This window comes from Diceros bicornis, chromosome 11, assembly GCF_020826845.1.
Source record: "Diceros bicornis minor isolate mBicDic1 chromosome 11, mDicBic1.mat.cur, whole genome shotgun sequence".
In the NCBI taxonomy this organism is placed as follows: domain Eukaryota; kingdom Metazoa; phylum Chordata; class Mammalia; order Perissodactyla; family Rhinocerotidae; genus Diceros; species Diceros bicornis.
In genome coordinates this window covers 14,677,387-14,697,494 of record NC_080750.1, presented here as the reverse complement: position 1 = coordinate 14,697,494, position 20,108 = coordinate 14,677,387, and the positions used below count along the sequence as shown (strand labels likewise).

The following is a 20,108-nucleotide window of genomic DNA, read 5'->3' as shown; positions in this document are numbered from 1 at the left end:
ACAGAGTGCTTATCTAATATCTAGCTATCTTGCTAATCTAATAGTGAAAAATCTAATAGTGAAATTTAGTGAAAAATTTTCACTAGTGAAAATTAGATACTTTCATGTAATTATTAATTATTGCTCATTATACCATTATCTAAATTAATAAAAGAATTCTTTTAGTCTTTTCTACATATGAATACTCTGTTCTTTTCCCTCTTTTCTTTCCACTTGGATCCTTTTTAAAGTCACTATTACACTAGGGTATAAACATATATTGGCCAAATTGTTTTCAATTTCCAAGCGTCATTTTAAGCGATGATGAGATATCATTTCTATTTGAATCATTGAGACCTGCACTGTGTATGGGAGATAGGGACGGGCATGGGAGGATAAGAGAGTGGACATGATTCGTGTCCAAAGCAAAAAATTCATGTTCTGGAAAATAAAGTTGTATAAATAAGTTAAGGTTGGAAATAGAAGGCAATAAATGTTAAACCATAGCATTTGTTCCTAATCCAGTAGGCAAAGGGGGATTATTGTAGCTTCTTCTGCAAGAGGCAGACATAGTAGAAATGGAAGCAACAATGGAAGCCAGTTGTAATGGTGAGATTTGGACTGTGTTATCTTAGCATTAACAATATACACAGAAGGAACGTTGACCAGAGTATTCTACATTTTAGGAAATCTACCTTCCAGGGAAAAGGTAATAAAAAGAGAAGTATATCAAATAAGTTTACAGTCGGCTCTCCATATCCAGGGGTTCTGCATCCCTGGTGTCAACCAACTGCAGATGGAAAGGCCTACAATGGTTGCATCTATACTGAACCTGTACAGACTTTTTTTTCTTGTCATTGTTCCCTAAACAATACAGTATAACAATTATTCACATAGTATTTACATTGCGTTAGGTATTATAAGTAATCTAGAGATGATTTAAAGTATGCAGGAGGATGTCCATAGGTTATATGCAAATACTAGGCCATTTTATATAAGGGACTTGAGCATCCATGGATTTTGGTATCCACTGGGGTCCTGGAACCAATCCCCCTCGGATACGAGGGAGAACTGTACCTGGTTATAAGCAATAGTTGATAGCTAAGTTGCTTGAGAAGGGAATGTACTGGAAGGATGTTGGAAGCTCACAGGATCAGTGTGAAGCTGGAAGAGTGGGCCTGCAACAGGCAGGGACCGAGGGTGCCCAGAGGTCAGTAACTTAGCAGTGGTCTGTTAGCTCTCATGGTCTGGTGAGCACGGGACCATACCACCACACGCCTCCCTTTTATCTTCTTCGCACTGTTTCAACAGATTAAAAGAATTGAGGTAAATTTGGTAACTTTGGAGCTGATAGAGTCTTTGTGAGAATCTGTCCCGTTCCTGCCTTGTCTTCCATAGTGGGGCCTCTTACCTAACCTGCCACATAGGGGAGAGTTTATGCGCCAGAGGAAATGGTGTTACTATTAGGAAACGCAGGTGGATGCTGGACAAAATATAACAAATAGCCATTCTAGGCAGGCTCTAAGAAACACAACTCTGGTACTAAAATCAGATAATCCAGTAGGAAAAAAAGGAAGGACATCTCAAGGAAACAGGGCCCTATATGGGGAATTCTAGGATTATCCCAGTTTAAAAATGTCATTTATGGGAAGAAATGTCACAAAGGACACATTTCTTGCAAAATAGCTTAGACCTGTACAGTTTACATTGGGCAAGCTAAAGTGTAGACGAGCTGACTGACGAGTTATCAGAGAGATTACCAGAATAAGGAGCGGCAAAAGAAAGGGAGGGTCAGTGATAGAAATTTAATGAAGGGCAGAGAAAAAACAAAACTCTTCAATGCCTATTTTCCTGCAGTCTTCCAGACCTTGAAAAGATCTCCAAATATAAACGGCAACAAAGATGGTTAGAATGAAAATAAAGATCCAAGATAAGTGAGTAGATAGCAAGAGCATCTACCTATTTTGAAAAGAACTCAAATCTTCAGCCTAGGTAAATTACATGCCACAACACTGAAGAAACCTGGAGATGTGATCAAGTAAACACTGTCAGTAATTTCTTAGAAAGTTGATTGGAGAAATGTCAGAAGTAATGAGTTGGGCAAATGCTGTCTGGATTCATAAAAAGGGTAAGAAGACAGATTATAGAACTACAGCTTGGTGCAGAATTCTCAAGTGGATTATTAAATAAACAATTTATGAGCATGTAGATAAGAAAACTGCCACATAGCATGGGTGCATTAAGATAAGTGAGGGCGATATAGTGGAAAGAACTGGATTCATTCAACCTGGGCTCATGCCCTCATTCTGTCACTAAACAGCTGTGTGGACATGAGCAAATCACTTACGTCCTTTGAGCTGCAATATCCTTATCTGGGAAATAGGTTATTGTATTAGATGTCTTTTGATGGGCAGTTTAGCCACGAAGAATCTATCAGCTCCAAGTGAGCAAAATTTACCTCAATTTTTTAATCAGGCTGTCTGATGATAAAAGAGCTGCGATTTTTTAAAGACAACATTCTATACTGGATGCTTATGTCATTTTATGAAGTACTCATGTTGGTCCTATGACAGGTGAGTATTATGAATCCCTTTTTACAAATGATGAAATTGGGGTTGACTTATAAGTATCACCATGTTTGTCCGCTTGGTGACCCTGGGAAACCAGCCACACTAAAAGAATGCAGAGCAGCTGCTTGTGGTGGGAACCAGCCCTTCTCCCACAATACTAGCTGCAATTATTTAGGTTATAAAGCTCCCGGGATGTCAAGGACAGGCACAGACCGGCCATGTGTGTTGGTCTGAGATAAGTACCGGGAGTTACAGTGCACGTACACACGCGATAACAGTGAGAAGGAAAAATACCAAAAGTTCCCATACAGATGGTCTCTAAGTAGAAACATGCATAAAAGCAACTCACAATTCTGTTTGGGCGAGAGTGTCGCCTGTGAGGGGGGGACGCCTTGCCCAGGACCTCTTTCGATGGGCACTCCCGCTTAGCCGTGTCAATTAAAGGGACTCTCCCCGGCGTAAGGTCGTGGATGTTCTAAGTACCGGATCTGATGTTCTCCTCTCTGTCGATCTGATGTTTCTCTTTTTCGATCAATCTGATGTTTTCCTCTCTTGATCGATCTGATGTTTCTCTTTTTCGATCGATCTGATGTTTTTCCTCTTTTGATCCACACTCCTGCCTAGCCGTGTCAGTCAAAGGGACTCTCTCTGGCGTAGGGGCGCAGATATTGTGAGTGCGAATCTGTTGTCTCTCTCTTTCTCTCTCTCTCTCTCCCCCCGCCCCCCACCATTTCTTTCCATTGTTATTAAATTATTATTTGCTTATCCTTATGCTGGAGTATACCTGTATGTATATAGCCTATTGTCTTCCTAATAAGTATATGCACTATTTCTCACTAAAACCAGCATAGTGGTGTCTTATTGAGCCGAAAGAATCCATTCCATAAGTCAATCCAAACATTGTGCCCCTTCTTCCCTCCCGTGACACAACAGGGGTTCAGAGTGGCTAACTAATAGATGAGATGAATCAAGATCAGCGTGTATCCTGATATCAGGAAATCAGTTGACCAAGCTCCCATGCTATTGTGATGGACAAGATGAGTAGATTTAGGATGCATAACACTACAATGAGACAACTCTACAATGAACACTACAACAATAATTCTTATTTGTTTGGATAGTGATACCTAAAATGTGTTGCTAACGGATCCATGTCCATTTCCTGGAAAGTTTCTTCTGGTGTTCCTTTAAACTTGGCCTGTCCAACTTTTTTTTTTTTTTTTTTACTTTTTTTAAAATCTTTTTTTAAATAAACAATTTGGCTGAAAGAATAGAAGAAATTCTCATCAAATTAAAAAAAAAAAAAAGAACAGGAGAAACATCCAGATGAATAATTTATTCACATATTCGTTTATTCAAGTATCACATCCAGAACAGGATTGGAGGTAAGCTAACTCATTCACACTATGATCAGTATTCAAACAATGAAATATATTAGTATTGAAAGGAAATTCCTGCACATAGCATCTAAACTATCTTGCTGGACAAAGAAGGGCCTTAACTTTGAACGGAGTTGGGATTTGGGGAACTGGAACAAAGGTTGGGAGTGGGTGGGATTGGCTCTTGGGTAGTCATTTGGAGCTTCCAAGAAGGACTGGAAAAGGAGTATCTAGAAAAATATCTAAAGACTTTTTTTTCCCTAAGTCACAGGATGGGAAGTAAGGGAATCTTGGGTTAACAGAAATTTTCTATTAAATGGACCCAATTCATCTTAAGTTGATTTCAAGTTCAGAAGAAACCAACCATTTGAAAATTCTAGCACAAAAGGCTGATGTAAGTTTTGGTTACAGTCACAGAAGAGGGTGTTCAGACCCAGGGAGGCAGTATAATCCTCCCGTCTCTGCCTTAGCCAGAGCGTTCTGTCGCATCCTGAGCACAGCAGGTTCCCCTCTGGACCACGTAATTACCAACTGGAGAAAGTGCAACAGAAGGCATCCAGGGAGTTGACAGATCTGAAAAGCAGTCAAATGAGGAACAGCTGGGGCAACAAGAAAAGACAGAAGTGACATGAAAGCTTCCTTCAAGTATAAGAAGAGCTGCTGTTTGGAAAAGATAGTTGGTTAATTCTGAAACTCTCAGAAAGCAAAACTAGAAGAAGTGGATGGAATTATTGAAAAGCACTTGTTCTGATGAGCGCCTCTCTAAAGTTGAACAGGGACAGCTTTAGAGGTTAAGAGCCTCCTAGTCACTCATTGTCTTCAATTCAATGAATGTTGGTTGAGAGCCTTCTGTGCGTGTTCTAAATGCTCGGAATACATCAGTGAAGAATACAGACAAAAATCCTCACTCTTGGAGGTTTACATTCTGGTAGGGGTGCGGAAACCTTCAATAAACAGTAAGACAAACCAATCAGTAAATTATAGAGTATGTTGGAATGTGAAAGAGTGTGGAGAAATAGAATAAGAGAGATGAGGAGTGAGAGGAGGTGGGAAGGGAACGGGACAGGCTGCAATTACAACTATGGTTGTCAGAGTAGGTCAGCTCATTGAGAAGGGGACATTTGAGCAAAGACTTCAGTGAAGGGTGTGAGGGAGTTATCTTGGAGAAGAACAAGGAAAAGCCATGTGAAGGCCCAAGGTGGGAGTGTGCCAGCAAGGAGGCCTCCTCTGTAGGTATTTAAGCAGAGCGTGGCAGAGCGTTTGTGAGAGAAGGTGAAGAGAGGATTTCTGCTTTTGGCGAGAGCTTGGACTACGTGATTTCTGAGGTCTCTTCTAGCTTTTTATATTCCCTGAGCTTGTGATTCTCTGAGAGTTCAGAATAATTTGGTAGCAATGAGCAGGACGGATTCAAGAGCAGAGATGTCAGACCAGGCCTTACAAATACCAGTGGTGAGGGGGCCACACAGATAGTGTAAACATTTAAAAAATATTGACAGTGTGTTCAGATACTTCAAAAATATTATGTAAACCAAATGAAGCATGTTTTCAGGCCAAATCTTGCCCAGGGGCCAAAAATTTGAGACCTTTGCATTAAAGAAAGTGAAGTCAGATAAGAGTGTAATGGTGTAATCCAGATATAAAGTCTAGGACAGGAAGTCAAAGGAGAATAAAAGATAAAAGAAGAAATTTGGGAGTCTTTGATGAGAATTATTCCTTAGTTATGATTTGACAGGGAACCAAAAGGGGAAAAAAATCAAAAGTTACTCTGTAGTTTAGGCCCTAGGAGACCAGCTAACGCTGACTTTTCTCTTTCTCAAGCAAGGGTCACATTGATTTTTGTCTGCCTGTTATCAATAGCTAGATACTTACTTGTCCTCTCATTGTCTTATTTTTATACATAATTACATATAATTTAGGAGCTTAGAATCCATTTGGGGAGAGAAAATATCAGCCAGTGCAACCTTTCTCGATTATTTTGTGTCTATAATGTAATTATAGTCATAAAACTTTTAAACATTGGCTCAGAATTAACTGAAATAGTTAAAAAGAGACAGATAAAGCTTTTATTCTTTTTGATGATTAACTTGTCCTGTTTCCTTGCCGCAGGTGCCTTCATTTGCAAGATGGTGCCATTCGTCCAGTCTACAGCCGTCGTGACAGAAATTCTCACTATGACCTGCATTGCTGTGGAAAGACACCAGGGCCTTGTGCATCCTTTCAAAATGAAGTGGCAGTACACCAACCGAAGGGCTTTCACAATGCTGGGTGAGGCCAGTGGCAATGTTAAAGCCATTCTTCATTACAGAACAAAGAGAATTTCTTCAGAATGAACCATATTTATAAACAAGAAGAGGAGCTTCTCATCTGGCTAGTAGGCGTTTGGGTGTAATTTGAGGGTTTCAGTCCCCTCCCATTTACCTTCGCCCTTACCCCCTCTCTCCTTTAGGGCTACCCCAGCATGGAAAATCTCTCATTTCAGATTTATTTCTTGAGTTAAGTCTTAAACTTTCAAGCACTACTTTCAGCTGATCTAAGATAACCTATCAAAGGCGTCGCCACATTCATGTTCATTAGATTAGTAAACTGTCATCCTGAGAGAAGAGACCTCTAAGCCAAGATGCTCTGGTTAGGGCAGGTAGATTTTGACGGGAAGGCAGAAAAGGTGTTTTTAGAAAAGCAGAAAACAGGGGTGCTCCCCAGAGATGAGTACACAATAGCAGAAGGCTGCGGGGAGAACACTGGGTACTGGGTACTAGAGATGCTGACAAGACAAATTCCATGCACGTCATAATTTCACTTCAGCTTGCTTAACAGTTCTTGGGTCAGCAGGTCGTGGTGAGTGTGTACCTCATGTTAAATGGTTAATTTGAAGCAGTGTCCTAAAGCCTATCACAGTAAAATGGAAGAATTTCTCTATTCAGTAGTTATAATTGAGCCATTTAAAACCTTAATGTGCTTCACAGTGGTCTGAATGTGTTATAGCTAAATAATCAGACGTTTAGAAAGCGACTAGAGCAATAATCAAAGAGAGCAATTTTTACTAATATCTCACTTGAGAGGAGTGGGTAAAAATTTATTTCTGCAGTTAATAATTTAGCCAGCGTGGGATAGTGGAATTACGGAAAGGACTCCTGAAGGCTTTGCAATGCCAAACTCATTTTAAATAGTTTGAAATGAATAGGTAAACCAATAGGGAAAAAACTTGTTAGGTTTAGTTAGTTATTTTCAAATTCATGTCGCATCCTTCCTACAAAGAATTCAAAGACCTCTTGGCTTTTAATAATTGACGTCCTTCTGCCATCAGAACATCTGAAAACAGCATGTGGGTGTGGAAAGAGTTGGAAAGGAATATGTGGAGGAGGGAAGTCATTCAAAAAAGAAAGAGAGGTAGAGGGAGCCTCAACATCTGAAAGCGAATTTGATAATAGGCAGTCAAAGCAGTTCCTCCACAAAAAGTAGTAGGAGACAGGAAGGTTTCCTTAATCAAGGAGATTCATCTCCCCATGGGGGCTTTAGTGCAGGGTTGCCTGACTTCCCCCTCCAGCTCTGTTACACAGGGGCCTAGCCATGTCTTCATGCCCAGTACCTCCTTCTAGCTGAGACTGCCTTACCCCACGCCCCAGCCAGCAGAGACCTGCTAGACTTTCTTGCCCAGAAGTGCTCACAGATTCTATCAGTATTGTTCATGTAACCCTAGTCCTTCTATCCCTGAACAGGCAGTGGATCCAACAGGACTGGCGATGAGCTAAGCCAATTAGACTCAATTCCTCCAGAATTTCTACTAAAGATTGAAAAAATGATGAGACGTAAGATAAAATGATTGGACTTAAGATAATATGAATATAATTGGACTAGAATAAAATAGATGTATATGGTGATGTGGAGAAAAAGAGAGAGAGAGATTTGTGAGCCTTAGAACTATCTTGAATCATTGAATCGTAATGACTTTCTGTAGGCAGTGCCAGTTCATGTGTTTCTTTATAATAAACACCAATTATGGCTTAAGTGAGTCTCAGTTCCTTGAAACGGAAGGCAATACACTGTTTTCCTAATGGTTCCACTCAATACAGAAAGAACAAGTAGAGTTTGAGCTGGGAAATTTTCCTCAAAATTGATGTCGGGGCTCTTGGTTCTGGCCTTGTCCTAGTCTGTTAAGATTCTCTTGTTCCTTGCTAAGGACACTTCATTAAAGCAATTTTTTCAACAAACTCATGGAAGACAGGGAATTTGGAAAGAGCACCCTGGTTTCTGATGTTATGTTTGTTTTTTTAAATAATAATGCCCATATTATGATACTTAAGATAAATGTACTTTCAATTTTAAGAAGAAATTATAGGAAGTAATCTATATCCTGTTTAAGTTATTCATCCATTCAACAAAGAGTAGGTGCTTGATCAGCACCTACTGAAGGCCAGGCATTTTCCTTGGAATCTTGCTGAGGAAACAAAAAAATAAAAGGCACTCTCCTTGCCCTCAACGAGCTCCGAGAACATTGAGAAGAAACAAGTGAGGACAAGAAAGGTGCCACTCTAGAGGGCACATAGAGACAACAGGGAATTAGTGGTCGGTTCTATCTGGAAATGGTGGGGGCCCTCAGAGATTTCCTAGAGAAGGTGACTTTTGAGTCAAGTCCTGGAAGATGAGTCCACAGGTAGACAGTGGGGATAGGGTGCCAGTACAGAGTGACAGTGTCAAGGCATGGAGCAGCACAATGCATTCTGGGGTATGAGGACTGAAACCAACTCCGTAAATTCCTCTTAGAGGACTCAGTGTGAAGAACATGGATGGAAATATAAGAGGAGAGAGAGAGGCAAGTGAGATCACAGAGAACCTCGGGGACCATGTTAAGAGGTTTGAGTTTTATCTTATAGGCAATGGGACACTTAAAGAGTTTTAAACATTTACAACATATTTCAGGAAGACTATTCCAGCAGCAATTTTGAGGGTAGGGAAAGACTGGAAGTGAGAACCTGTGAGGAGACCTGCACTGCTCCAGGGCAGAGATGACGGGGCACATTGAGTATAGGGAAGCTTTGTGGTTAGAGAATTAAGCACAGATGTATTTTGTCTCACTGAGTCATATTCTGACAATCATAACGTTTTTACAGGTGTGGTCTGGCTGGTGGCAATCATCGTAGGATCACCCATGTGGCACGTGCAACGACTTGAGGTAGATTCGGGGCTGGGACTGGTACTCAAATTATTGAAATGTTTTCCCATTCCTCTTAAGTATAATCATTTTCCTTCCTGCAAGAGCCTTACAGCAAATTTGTATGATCTCGATTATTTCACTGGAGATTTTACAAGGGGACTAAAATAATTTATTTAAAGATGTTTTTCCTTTACTTTATCTAGCTCTTCCTTGATCTTATATTGTTAAGACTTTAACGCTTAAAATAAAATTTACCAGGGTCACTTTCTACTTTTTCCTGCCAGCTGAACATACGTTTCCTAGTGTCCTCTGGTGTCTTGTTACATTTTAAGAGTTCAGTGGTCCTTCTAGATTTTTCTTCTGTTTTTAAGTCACAAAAAATTTGAAATTGATTGTCTACTTATTACTTGATTCTCCTTCATAAGTCCTTTCTTACCTGCCTCCTATTCATTGAGAAATTGAAATTCGAGTTGGAAACATGTGAGATCATCTTATTCCAGCCTCTCCCCTTCCCCCTACCTTGTCAGATGGGCCCAGCCTTGTGTGGTGAGTTGCAGTGAAGGGAGCACCGTGCTGTTTTTTTTTTATTTATTATTATTATTATTTTTTGTGTGTGTGAGGAAGATCAGCCCTGAGCTAACATCCATGCTAATCCTCCTCTTTTTGCTGAGGAAGACCAGCTCTGAGCTAACATCTATTGCCAATCCTCCTCCTTTTTTTTTTTTCCCCCCAAAGGCCCAGTAGATAGTTGTACGTCATAGTTGCACATGTGGGCCGCGGCCTCAGCATGGCCGGAGAAGCGGTGCATTGGTGCGCGCCCGGGATCCGAACCCGGGCCACCAGTAGCGGAGCGCGCGCACTTAACCGCTAAGCCACGGGGCCGGCCCTACACAGTGCTGCTTTGAGTGACCCAGTCTATCCATTGGGGCGTACATTAACACGTCCTGCATAGGTGGTCTAATGCAGACAGTAGTCTTTAAAGACAGGAGGCAGTTGCACACATACCCCTAAGATAATTTTTTGAACTATGTATCCTTTTGTACCTTTTTTAAATTCACGTAGTCAAATGTGAAACTTTACTGGGCACGCAATGTCCCTTGGCAAGGATATCAAATGAGCCCTCAGGGAAGGATACATTTAATGCCTGGCTTGATTTTTAATGTAACTGGCATATTGAATGAGCTGGACTCCATAGGTGAGAGCAGAAAGCAATTTTATTCTATCCCTTGCTACCTATGAAAATGCAATCTGACGACTTCCAGTCCTCTAATGAAATGCCACGGATGAAGCCTTGAGCGAGCCCTACGACTCTTCCAGTCATTCAGATAATAAAATTCCTCTGGTCGCTTTCAGTCACAAGAACAGTGACTAGTCACAGAACAGGGTTCGTTCCATTATTAAAACGTCCATGCCCGTGTCACAATCATATAAATCCATATTCTCAATCGATTTAAAACATCTTCCTTCCACCAGCTTGAGCCATTCGGGAGCCTAGAATCCTGCAATATGGAGAGGGGATGTGATTCCTTCTTCTCTGCTTCTTTACCTGGTGTTTCTCTTGCTCTGCCCCCTTTCGGTTGGCTGCCTCTGGCTCTTTGGGAGATGCTGAGGAGAGTGGGGAGGGGCAGGTGTCCTCTGGTGTCAGTGCCCTCTGCATGTGACTTGCCCACGATTGAATCTTTACTTTGTGGGTTTCTCGAAGACAACACCACTGAGGCTTCTGACCGCTGTTCCCTTCTCCAGCCAGCGACTCATGGAAGACCCTTCAGCTTCCGCACGAAACTGGATGCGGCCAGCTTCTCTCTCTGAGGCTGTGCTGGTCTCCAGCAGCAAACTCATACTGATGGAGCCTTTTATAAATGACCCAACGCGGTTCCCAATTGTGGGGGCTAATTCTCACCCAAAGAACACAAAATTATTTGTCCATTTTTTAATAAAATTATTTTATCATATGCTCTAAATATATTTTAAATATATAACTCATTGATATGCATAGAAAATGCTATAATCTAACTGGCAAAGCCAGTCCTCACTGTCAGACAGATCAGCTAAATCAGATTTGCTTTCTGTCAGGAAAAAATATGATTTCATTCATCAAATCAAATAAGTGTACTAAGATGCATCCCCACGGCCAGCTTCTCACTCCTAAATTCTACTAGAGTGAGTACGAGCATGCACAGAGCCTAGATTTCACACCTGGATGAAATAAAGCACCACTGACTTCATTTCCACTGATGTTTTTTGCTTTGCTCTCACTGAACTGTCTCTCAGGAGTGGTGCATTTGACAATTTTCAGGGGATGGAAGCAACGAGGTGGTTAAATTAAAATTGTGATCACTTCTGCCCCTTCACTGTATGAAAAATTTGTATTCACAACATCCTAACACCGGTCAAAATACCTCTTCTCTAATGCCAAGCTTTACCCTGAATAGAAATATATTTAATACAGGGGAAAGCACAAAGCCCATGGATTTATGGTGCCTTGATCAAGGTGGCTTCCTTGACATCGGTAATTTGAACCATCTCTTTCTTTGGTGCCCCATAGTGAGATTGGGGTTGGGTGGGAGACATGACTTATGTAAATTGGAAGAGGTGATTATGAGAGAGAAACTGGGAGTGTATACCCAGCATGACACTACAACCTCAGGCATTCTCTCAGGCAGTGGAATTTTTGAGAAGTGCACATTTGGAAATAGAAGGTCTGAAATTGGTTCCCATAAAGCCATCTGGGCGTATCCTCACAAAGTTTTTGCTTGTCCCCAGGACAACGTGCACCTGTTTGGAGAATGCCGTATGTGTCAATATGTGGCCCCCATGGTTGTTGGCCCTGTTGGGCTCTGCCTACATGGAGTCAGAATGCATTTCACTTTAATATCCTATTCCCGGGGAGTTTGCATCTTGAAATCATTATTCAATATGTGTTTTCATTCCTAGTTGTATCTGTAAATAACGCCTAGATCAGAACTTGAATTTTCTTACCTTTGATGAATATACCAGAAAGCTTTTCTCCCCAGTTCAACTGACTTTCAAGGTTGATGATAAAATTTGCTGGGAATGGAGGCAGAAATATGTCTAAGATCTAAATATTGTACATCTGGAAATCTTTAGAGTGACTAAAATGACAATAGTTTTGACAAATTCTCTAACTTTTATTCCTATTATCTGGAAAAATGGCTTCTGAATCTACTTTAAATCTTTAGTTTGTCCCTTACTAGCATGTGCTATTATTATTAATATTGTTATTAATAATTTTTTGAATTCGTAAGATGAGTCTGTCAGAAATAGTATTAATAGATAGACATGGCCTTTCTGTAAAATATATACCTCAAAGTTGGGGGTCTGAATATTTTGTAGATTAGATATCCTTGTAGATTGACAATAGTTTGAATCCCAATTTCTCTTTCATCTCATAATCTAAAAGTCACCAGTTGCCTTTCTGAAATCTTTGCAAGCAGCCTGATCATTGCAATCTGAAATCACAGCAACATAATACAGACTTTTAGTGCTTATCAGTTGGAAGAAGTCTGACGCCTTGTCAAAATTTGTGTCTTCAACAAGTGAGGAAGCAAAATAATGTAACACTAAACTAGCCGGCCTGCAGTACAAAATATTTTTTTCATGCCTGATCTGGTCATTGTAGTGCTCTTTCACCCAGTTGGAAACTTACAATTATAGGATAAAAGTTGAGATAGACAAGAAAATAACAGGCTGTGGTCCTCAATTCCATTTAAAATAGGAAAGAAAGTATAAAACTCTTAAGAATTTAAAGTAGTGAAGTGTAAAAACCACACTCCACAACAAAAGAACAATCAAAAGTTTATCTCATTTGAAGTATGTACCCATGGTTAATATGTAAGGATCTGAAAAATGCTGCATTACAATAGTACTTGGCTATTTTCTGTTCTTTTGATGCTGACTACTGGCTCTTCCAACTGAATTATTCTTATTTTAAAGATTAAGTATGACTTCTTATATGAAAAAGAACACGTCTGCTGCTTGGAAGAGTGGACCAGCCCTGTGCACCAGAAAATCTACACCACCTTCATCCTTGTCATCCTCTTCCTCCTGCCTCTTATGGTGATGCTTATCCTGTACAGTAAAATCGGTTATGAGCTCTGGATAAAGAAAAAAGTGGGAGATGGCTCGGTGCTTCGAACTATTCATGGAAAAGAAATGTCAAAAATAGCCAGGTCTGTTTAATGAAATATTCACCTCTGTTTAAAATATTTTTAATTAGTCGTGCTGGGAGGGGCAGTGGCCAGAGATCTCAGAATTCCTGGGCAGTTTAGTCAAAGTGTCATTTGTAATTCATGTTTAGCACATGCGCTGACTTTAAACTTTTGAGATTTTATGTATGGTGGGAAGAAGAAACATGAACAGCTCCCAACTCAAAGGGGAAGCCACCATTATAGATAGAAACTTACTTGGAATTTGGAAAATTGTTACATTTTCATCTATGTGTCAGTACAACATGATAGGAAGAACTGTGGGCTGATGTCAGGCCCCAGTGGTCCTGGGTGCTCTCCTCTCTCTGCCACTCAACAGCCACCTGATGTGGATAAGTCTCCTTGCTCTAAGGCCCCTGCTTTCCTCATGTACACCAGGGAGCATAATCTCCATCGTTACTTCCTCCTGCCCAAGGATGATGCTAAAATACATGAGATGATACGTATGAAAATCTTTTGGAAACCAGAGTATGCTGTTTACTTTAAATTATTATTAGTGATATATTTTATTTTTACCTAAGGGCTTTCCTTTCTGATCATATTCATTAATAGAAATTTTAAAATGCAATCTACTGCTTATGGTACCTACAGTCCATGTGGTTTATTTTATAATCCACACTGAATGGCTATTAAAAACAAAAACAAACAAAACGTTATAAGGAGAAGACTAGTGGTTTGATGAGATTTTTATCATTTCTTCGAGTGTGCAGCGACCTCTAGTGCCCAGTTTGGATAAAGAAATCCTCGCTCTACAGGGTGCTGAACCCTGTAGCACCCTGGGACTTACTGCTGATTTAACTCTCCTACTTCCTCGGAAGAAAGGGCTACCATGTTGAAATAAGAAATAATTTGAATTTGAATTTTTATAAACTTAAAGCACCATGCAAATATGTAAATCTCTTGCAAATGTTAATCTCCCTTACAGGAGTAATGGAGAAAACTAGTTTGAATCCCTGGTTAATCATATTATTTAAATATATAATAAAGGATTACATTTTAATTCTATCCTGAAGGATTTCCATATTTGTCTATCTCAGGCATAAGTGTCTTTCCATATAAAATGAGTAAGAGCTTAGGCACTGAAGTTAGACTGCCTAAGTTTAAATCCAAACCGGCTCTTATTAGTTTAAATCCCTTACTAGCCATCTGACTTGGCAAATTACTTAACCTTCTCTGTGCTTCAGTTTCTGCATCTGTCAAATGGCTTATTGGGAAGATTAATGACATAATCCATGCCAGGCATCTAGCAGAGCATTAGATCCATATGAGCGTATATCATAAGGATGTTTATAATATGAGAAATATAGGGATGAGGGTAAAAGCAATGGGAAAAGATGATAAACAGCCCACAGTTAACCCAACATGAGTTTCATTAATATTTGAGAAGTTATGGTTGAGAGATCTAGGCTCAAACTTTATCTAATAGTTTTGCTATCAATCTGACACATTTGCCAAGGAGAATTTAACCAATACAATGTATATCCTTGTGAGTCCAGGAAGAAAAAGCGAGCTGTCATTATGATGGTGACAGTGGTGGCTCTCTTTGCTGTGTGCTGGGCACCTTTCCACGTCGTTCACATGATGATTGAATACAGTGAGTGCTTGTCATTCTCATTTGATGGAAGTCGTAGTTCATTTCCTGCTAGAATGGACAATGAATCGTTGAAATTTGTTGCTATTCACTTGGGTAATCAAATATTTAATAGGTTTCTTTCGTGTTTTCAACACCACCAGATCATTATGCAGTAGATAATTATGTATGACTATGACTAAATCTTTCATAATTACAAAAGATAAAGAAAAGCTTTTGAGATTCTTCTCCCATGCTACGCCTTCTGTCCTCCCTAAGTTATTTAAACCTTGGGAGGGGTGTAACATCCTATGAGTGTTCCTATTTAGAACTCTGACTTGAACCACATGAATTTAATAATAGCTAGGATTTCAGCCAGATCCTCGGTGTATTCTGTCTGATAATCTGAGACATAGCATGGTTCTCAGATGGTTGTGTTTCTGTAACACAAGAACGTTTGAAGAGAACTGCTGCTTCCAATTTACATCAAGCTTGGAATCAAGTTGAAATGCACTGAGCCCCCTAATGTGTTCTGGGCACTGGGCTGTGCTTGGAAGCCTAGATTCTTTAATAACAAACGTTATATTTCTTTAGACATCAGATGGCTCTAGCCAAAATGGTCTTGAGAATTTTTCACACCTTTAACCCCTTGCCCAAGTGTAAGGATTTGGTAAAGACAAGTGATAAACAGAAATTTTATTTTATGCTCATTAAAACAAATATACATTCTAAAGTATTACTTTTTATTTCAGGCAATTTTGAAAAAGAGTACAATGATGTCACAATCAAGATGATTTTTGCTATAGTGCAAATAATTGGATTCTCCAATTCCATCTGTAATCCCATTGTTTATGCATTTATGAATGAAAACTTCAAAAAAAATTTTTTATCTGCAGTTTGTTATTGCATAGTAAAAGAAACCTTATCTCCAGCACGAAGACATGGAAATTCAGGAATTACAATGATGCAGAAGAAAGCAGTGTTTTCCCGGAGAGAGAACCCAGTAGAGGAGACCAAGGGAGAAGCATTCAGTGATGGCAACATTGAAGTCAAATTGTGTGAACAACCAGAGGAGAAAAAACATCTCAAACAACCTCTTACCTTGTTTAATTCTGAACTTTCTGAAAATTCTGCTGTAGGCTGTGGGCATTAATTAGAACATTGTCTTCATAATTAATGCCACTAATATCTTAATCTGAAGAGAAAATTATTTTGAGCAAAAGTCAAAGACTTTTTTATTCTTAGAATGATGAAAAGAGGGAAACTTAAATCATTTTTCCATAAAAAAATGACATTATATGTGAAAACAGAATTTTGAAAAATTAGCAAACCATCCTTGTAGATTATAAAAGTGAATTTTAAAAAAATCTTGTGCATAAATAAATGTTCTTGGCTAGTCATTTTTCCCCCATGCAGTCAATGGAATGTGACTTTCTATGTCTTGCTAAATTGAATCAGAAAATAACTTAAGAATTATATCTTTCTTCTGGAATAAGTATAATAGTTGAACACTATAGTGTAATTTTTAGTACACTGTTGAAGCTTGGTGATACAGTCTCTTGCAAATGAGGTCTGTCCAATAATCATAAAGTCGAAGAGGATGGAGAAGCAGCAAAATAACAGATGAGATGAGATTAAGAGGCAGAGAGATGCCTGGGTTTGAGCTCCTGATAGCCCAGCCAGTTACCATTGCTGTGATGACTGGCAAGTCATTTAACCTCTTTAAGCCGCCATTCCTTCCTGTGTAACCTGGGGGGTTCCTCCTCTTTTTCACAGAGTCATTGCCAGAACAAGATGAGACATGAGCAGGAGAGCACTGCGTTCTCTCAAGCACCCTCCAGTTCTGAAGCATTATAGTAGCTCCTTGTGACTCAGGCCTCCCCTTTCTGCTCCCTTTTCCTTTCTGAGACTTGCCCTCAACCCTGCCAACCTTTCCACTGGTGCCTATTTTGGAACTGGTTTCTCTAATCAAAAGAAGAAAGTTTCTGGGATCCCCATTTATAGGTTGACTGTAATGTATTTAGACCAATCTAACTATCTCAAGTATTTATATTTTTAAGCCCTTTATTTTCACTAGAGGGATGACAGACTTTTTGTCATGTAAAAGGGCTTCTAGGTGCAGTTAGACGAGAAAGAGAATCTACTCCAAACCCGTGAAGTTTTACTGTGCCTAAGACTGACCTCCAGGAGAGCTGGGTCAGGAGAAACACTAGAGTTCCCCACCCATATTCCTTACCTAAATCTCCCTTAAACTCAACTCTCTCTTCAGTCTTCTGCTCCTACTCCCAAATGTCATGGATGCAGAGGCCACCATCCTAGTGCCCTGTCACTTCCCTTTCAACATCTGAGATTCCCAAAAGTCAGATCACAGCCTCATGGCCAAAGTGTTTCTTCTGGCTCCAGTTTTCCAGCACTTGTTTTCCAGCCAGGTAATAGAAAGGAAGAGAAACTGAAGAACTCGCAGTGTATTCCACTTGTAAAGCTTTCAAGTTTGGGAACCAGAGAACTGGGGCCATTTCAAGATACAGACATTTAATTTTATTTGTGTGTTAATGTAAGCACAATATGTAATGTAAGTTAATGTAATGTAAAGATGAAACTGTGTGGTATTAGCAAAAAACATCAATATGACACAGGAAAGTTAACAAAGTCAAGAAAGGAGAAGTCTCTGATGATTTGGTTTGTGTTGAAACAGACTCACTATGGATTGGTTTTGTACACTGTCCTCCTGTAATGCCTGGTTACCCTGTAGCAAAACAATGATTATCATTAATCATTAAACCATTAAAAATGAATCAGACTCACTGTTTTTGGTTATCCTTATTTAATCAGCAAATATTCATGTGACTGTTCATAAATTTGATGTACACATGCTCCAAATATGACAATGAAAAACAGATAAATCACGCTGTTACTGACCATTTAATTATTAAGAATAGAGTTTTTAAAAAAAAAATTCCTAAACATTGCAGAGCTTGATATAAAAACAGTTAGATTTTAGATAATAATTTAAATATTTACCGGACAGCCTGTGAAAGCTTTTCTCTTTTTTTGCTCGCATTGCATTAATGCTGTTTCAGAAACAAAAATAGTTATAGCACATTTTTTGTCCTTTAAACATATAAATCTTCTGCTCTGTTATAAAAGTTTGGAAGAGAAATCTGTTCCAATCCATTATTAAGAAACTCCGACTGTCATCCAAAGAAGCTCTGAGTCCAGTCTGGACACCGAATCCTGACAATGGTGTAACACAGCTTAGGACTCCATCAAGAGTTCATCTTGGATTTGCAAAAGGAGCCCTGGTTATGGCCTCTCTTTCTCTTTCCCTAACTTCCCAGTACCCTGAATCTCTTGAACCTCTTTGTCCTCCCCCTAGGCATCTGCTCTTTCCCTCTTTTTTACTCTGCCCTAGGCTGTCACTGATTTTATTCCATCTGGTTTTCCCTTATCTGGTGCTTGGAGTGAGAACTGAAAAGTTCTCTTTGGATCCAGGAGGTAGGGTTGAGGAGGGGTACAGAAAACTAGTCTTCCATTTATTAGCATTTGGGTAAATTATCTATGAAATCAGTGAAAAGATGTGTATCATTGCTTAGACCTCTAAACCGTTTATTTTGTTATGAATTATTATGCCAAAGAGAGTTCTGTGTCTTTTTTTCCCACTCTACCAAAGAATATGCACCTTCTCTTATAGTTTGGTATGGGTCAGGACACCAGCATTATGCATGCTAGTTTGACTAAAGACTAATTTCTAAATCCAGAACAATTTTAAAAAGAAGAACCAAATTGCAAGACTTATACTACCTTATTTGAAGACTTATTATAAATTACAACAATCAAGAGAGTGTAGCCTTGGCCTGAGGATAGACACATAAATAAATGCAAAAGACTGGATATGCCAGAAGTAGATGCACACATATATGGTCACCTTATTTTGACCAAGGTGGCAACATAAGTCAATGGGGAAAGGAAAATCTTTCAAATAAATTATTCTGGAACAATTGGATATCCAAGTACCAAAAATAGGGCATTGATCCTTATACTATATATAAAAATTAACTCATAATGCATCATAGACTTAAATATAAGAGCCAAATCTATAAAACCTCTAGAATAAAACAGAAGAAAATCTTTGTGCCTTGGCTTAGGTGAGGCAAAGATTTCATAGACAGGGCACTAAAGGCAGAAAGTCTCAAAGGAAGAATTGATAAAATGAATTCCATCTAATAAAAGACTTGTGCTTGAATGTTCATAGCAGATTGATTCAAAAGAACCAAAACCTGGAAACAATCCCAAAGTTTATCAACTAGTGAATGAATTAAAAAATTGTGGTAAAGCTATCCAATTGAGTATAACTCAGCAATAAAAAGGAATTAGCTATTGATGCATCCAACAACAAGGACCAATTTCAAAAGTATTATGCTATGTGAAAGAAGCCAGGCAGAGAAGACTATATACTCTATGATTCTATTTACATCAAATTTCAGAAAAGACAAAACTATAAGGACAGAAAAGAAGCAAGTGGTTGCCAGGGGCTAGCTAAATTTAGATAATTAAATGCAAAAGGCATGATAGACTTTTTTGGATGATAGAAATGTTCCAAATCTTGACTCTGGTTGTGGTTACTTGACTTCAAACATTTCTTAAAATTCATAGAATTGTACACATTAAAAAGATGAATTTAGGGCCGACCCGGTGGCTTAGCAGCTAAGTGCGCATGCTCCGCTGCTGGCGGCCTGGGTTCGGATCCCGGGCCTGCACCGACGCACCGCTTCTCCAGCCATGCTGAGGCCATGTCCCACATACAGCAACTAGAAGGATGTGCAGCTATGACATACAACCATCTACTGGGGCTTTGGGGAAAAAAAGGAGGAGGATTGGCAATAGATGTTAGCTCAGAGCCGGTCTTCCTCAGCAGAAAGAGGAGGACTAGAACGGATGTTAGCTCAGGGCTGATCTCCCTCACAAAAAAAAAAAAAAAAAGATGAATTTATTGCATGCAAATTATACTTCACTTTTTAAAAATACATAAGGGAGTTTCATTTTGAAACACAAAAATGCCAAATGCTTATATGGTTCCTTGATCTGTAGAATAAGATCTGCTATAGTAGGAAAAACCTAGTGGAAGCCTTTGAAATTCCCCTACCACCCCCACCAGCAGCAGCCAAGAGAGTAAATCAAAAACAATATTGCTTCCCAGAGTGAACAACAGAGACTCGTGCCACTCTCAAAGAT

At 39.4% G+C, this 20,108-nt stretch overlaps 1 protein-coding gene across 1 annotated transcript in view; it reads left to right on the top strand.

Annotated features, from left to right (window-relative positions):
- QRFPR (pyroglutamylated RFamide peptide receptor) overlaps nucleotides 1-17,676 on the top strand; it is a 49,707-nt gene extending 32,031 nt beyond the window's left edge. Inside the window, exons 2-6 of the mRNA XM_058549989.1 lie at nucleotides 6,035-6,193; nucleotides 9,037-9,098; nucleotides 13,035-13,270; nucleotides 14,803-14,900; nucleotides 15,629-17,676. Coding sequence (XP_058405972.1) covers nucleotides 6,035-6,193; nucleotides 9,037-9,098; nucleotides 13,035-13,270; nucleotides 14,803-14,900; nucleotides 15,629-16,029 — 956 coding nt within the window. The 3' untranslated portion in view covers nucleotides 16,030-17,676. The remainder of the gene's footprint in view (nucleotides 1-6,034; nucleotides 6,194-9,036; nucleotides 9,099-13,034; nucleotides 13,271-14,802; nucleotides 14,901-15,628) is intronic.
- Nucleotides 17,677-20,108: the final 2,432 nt, after the last annotated feature.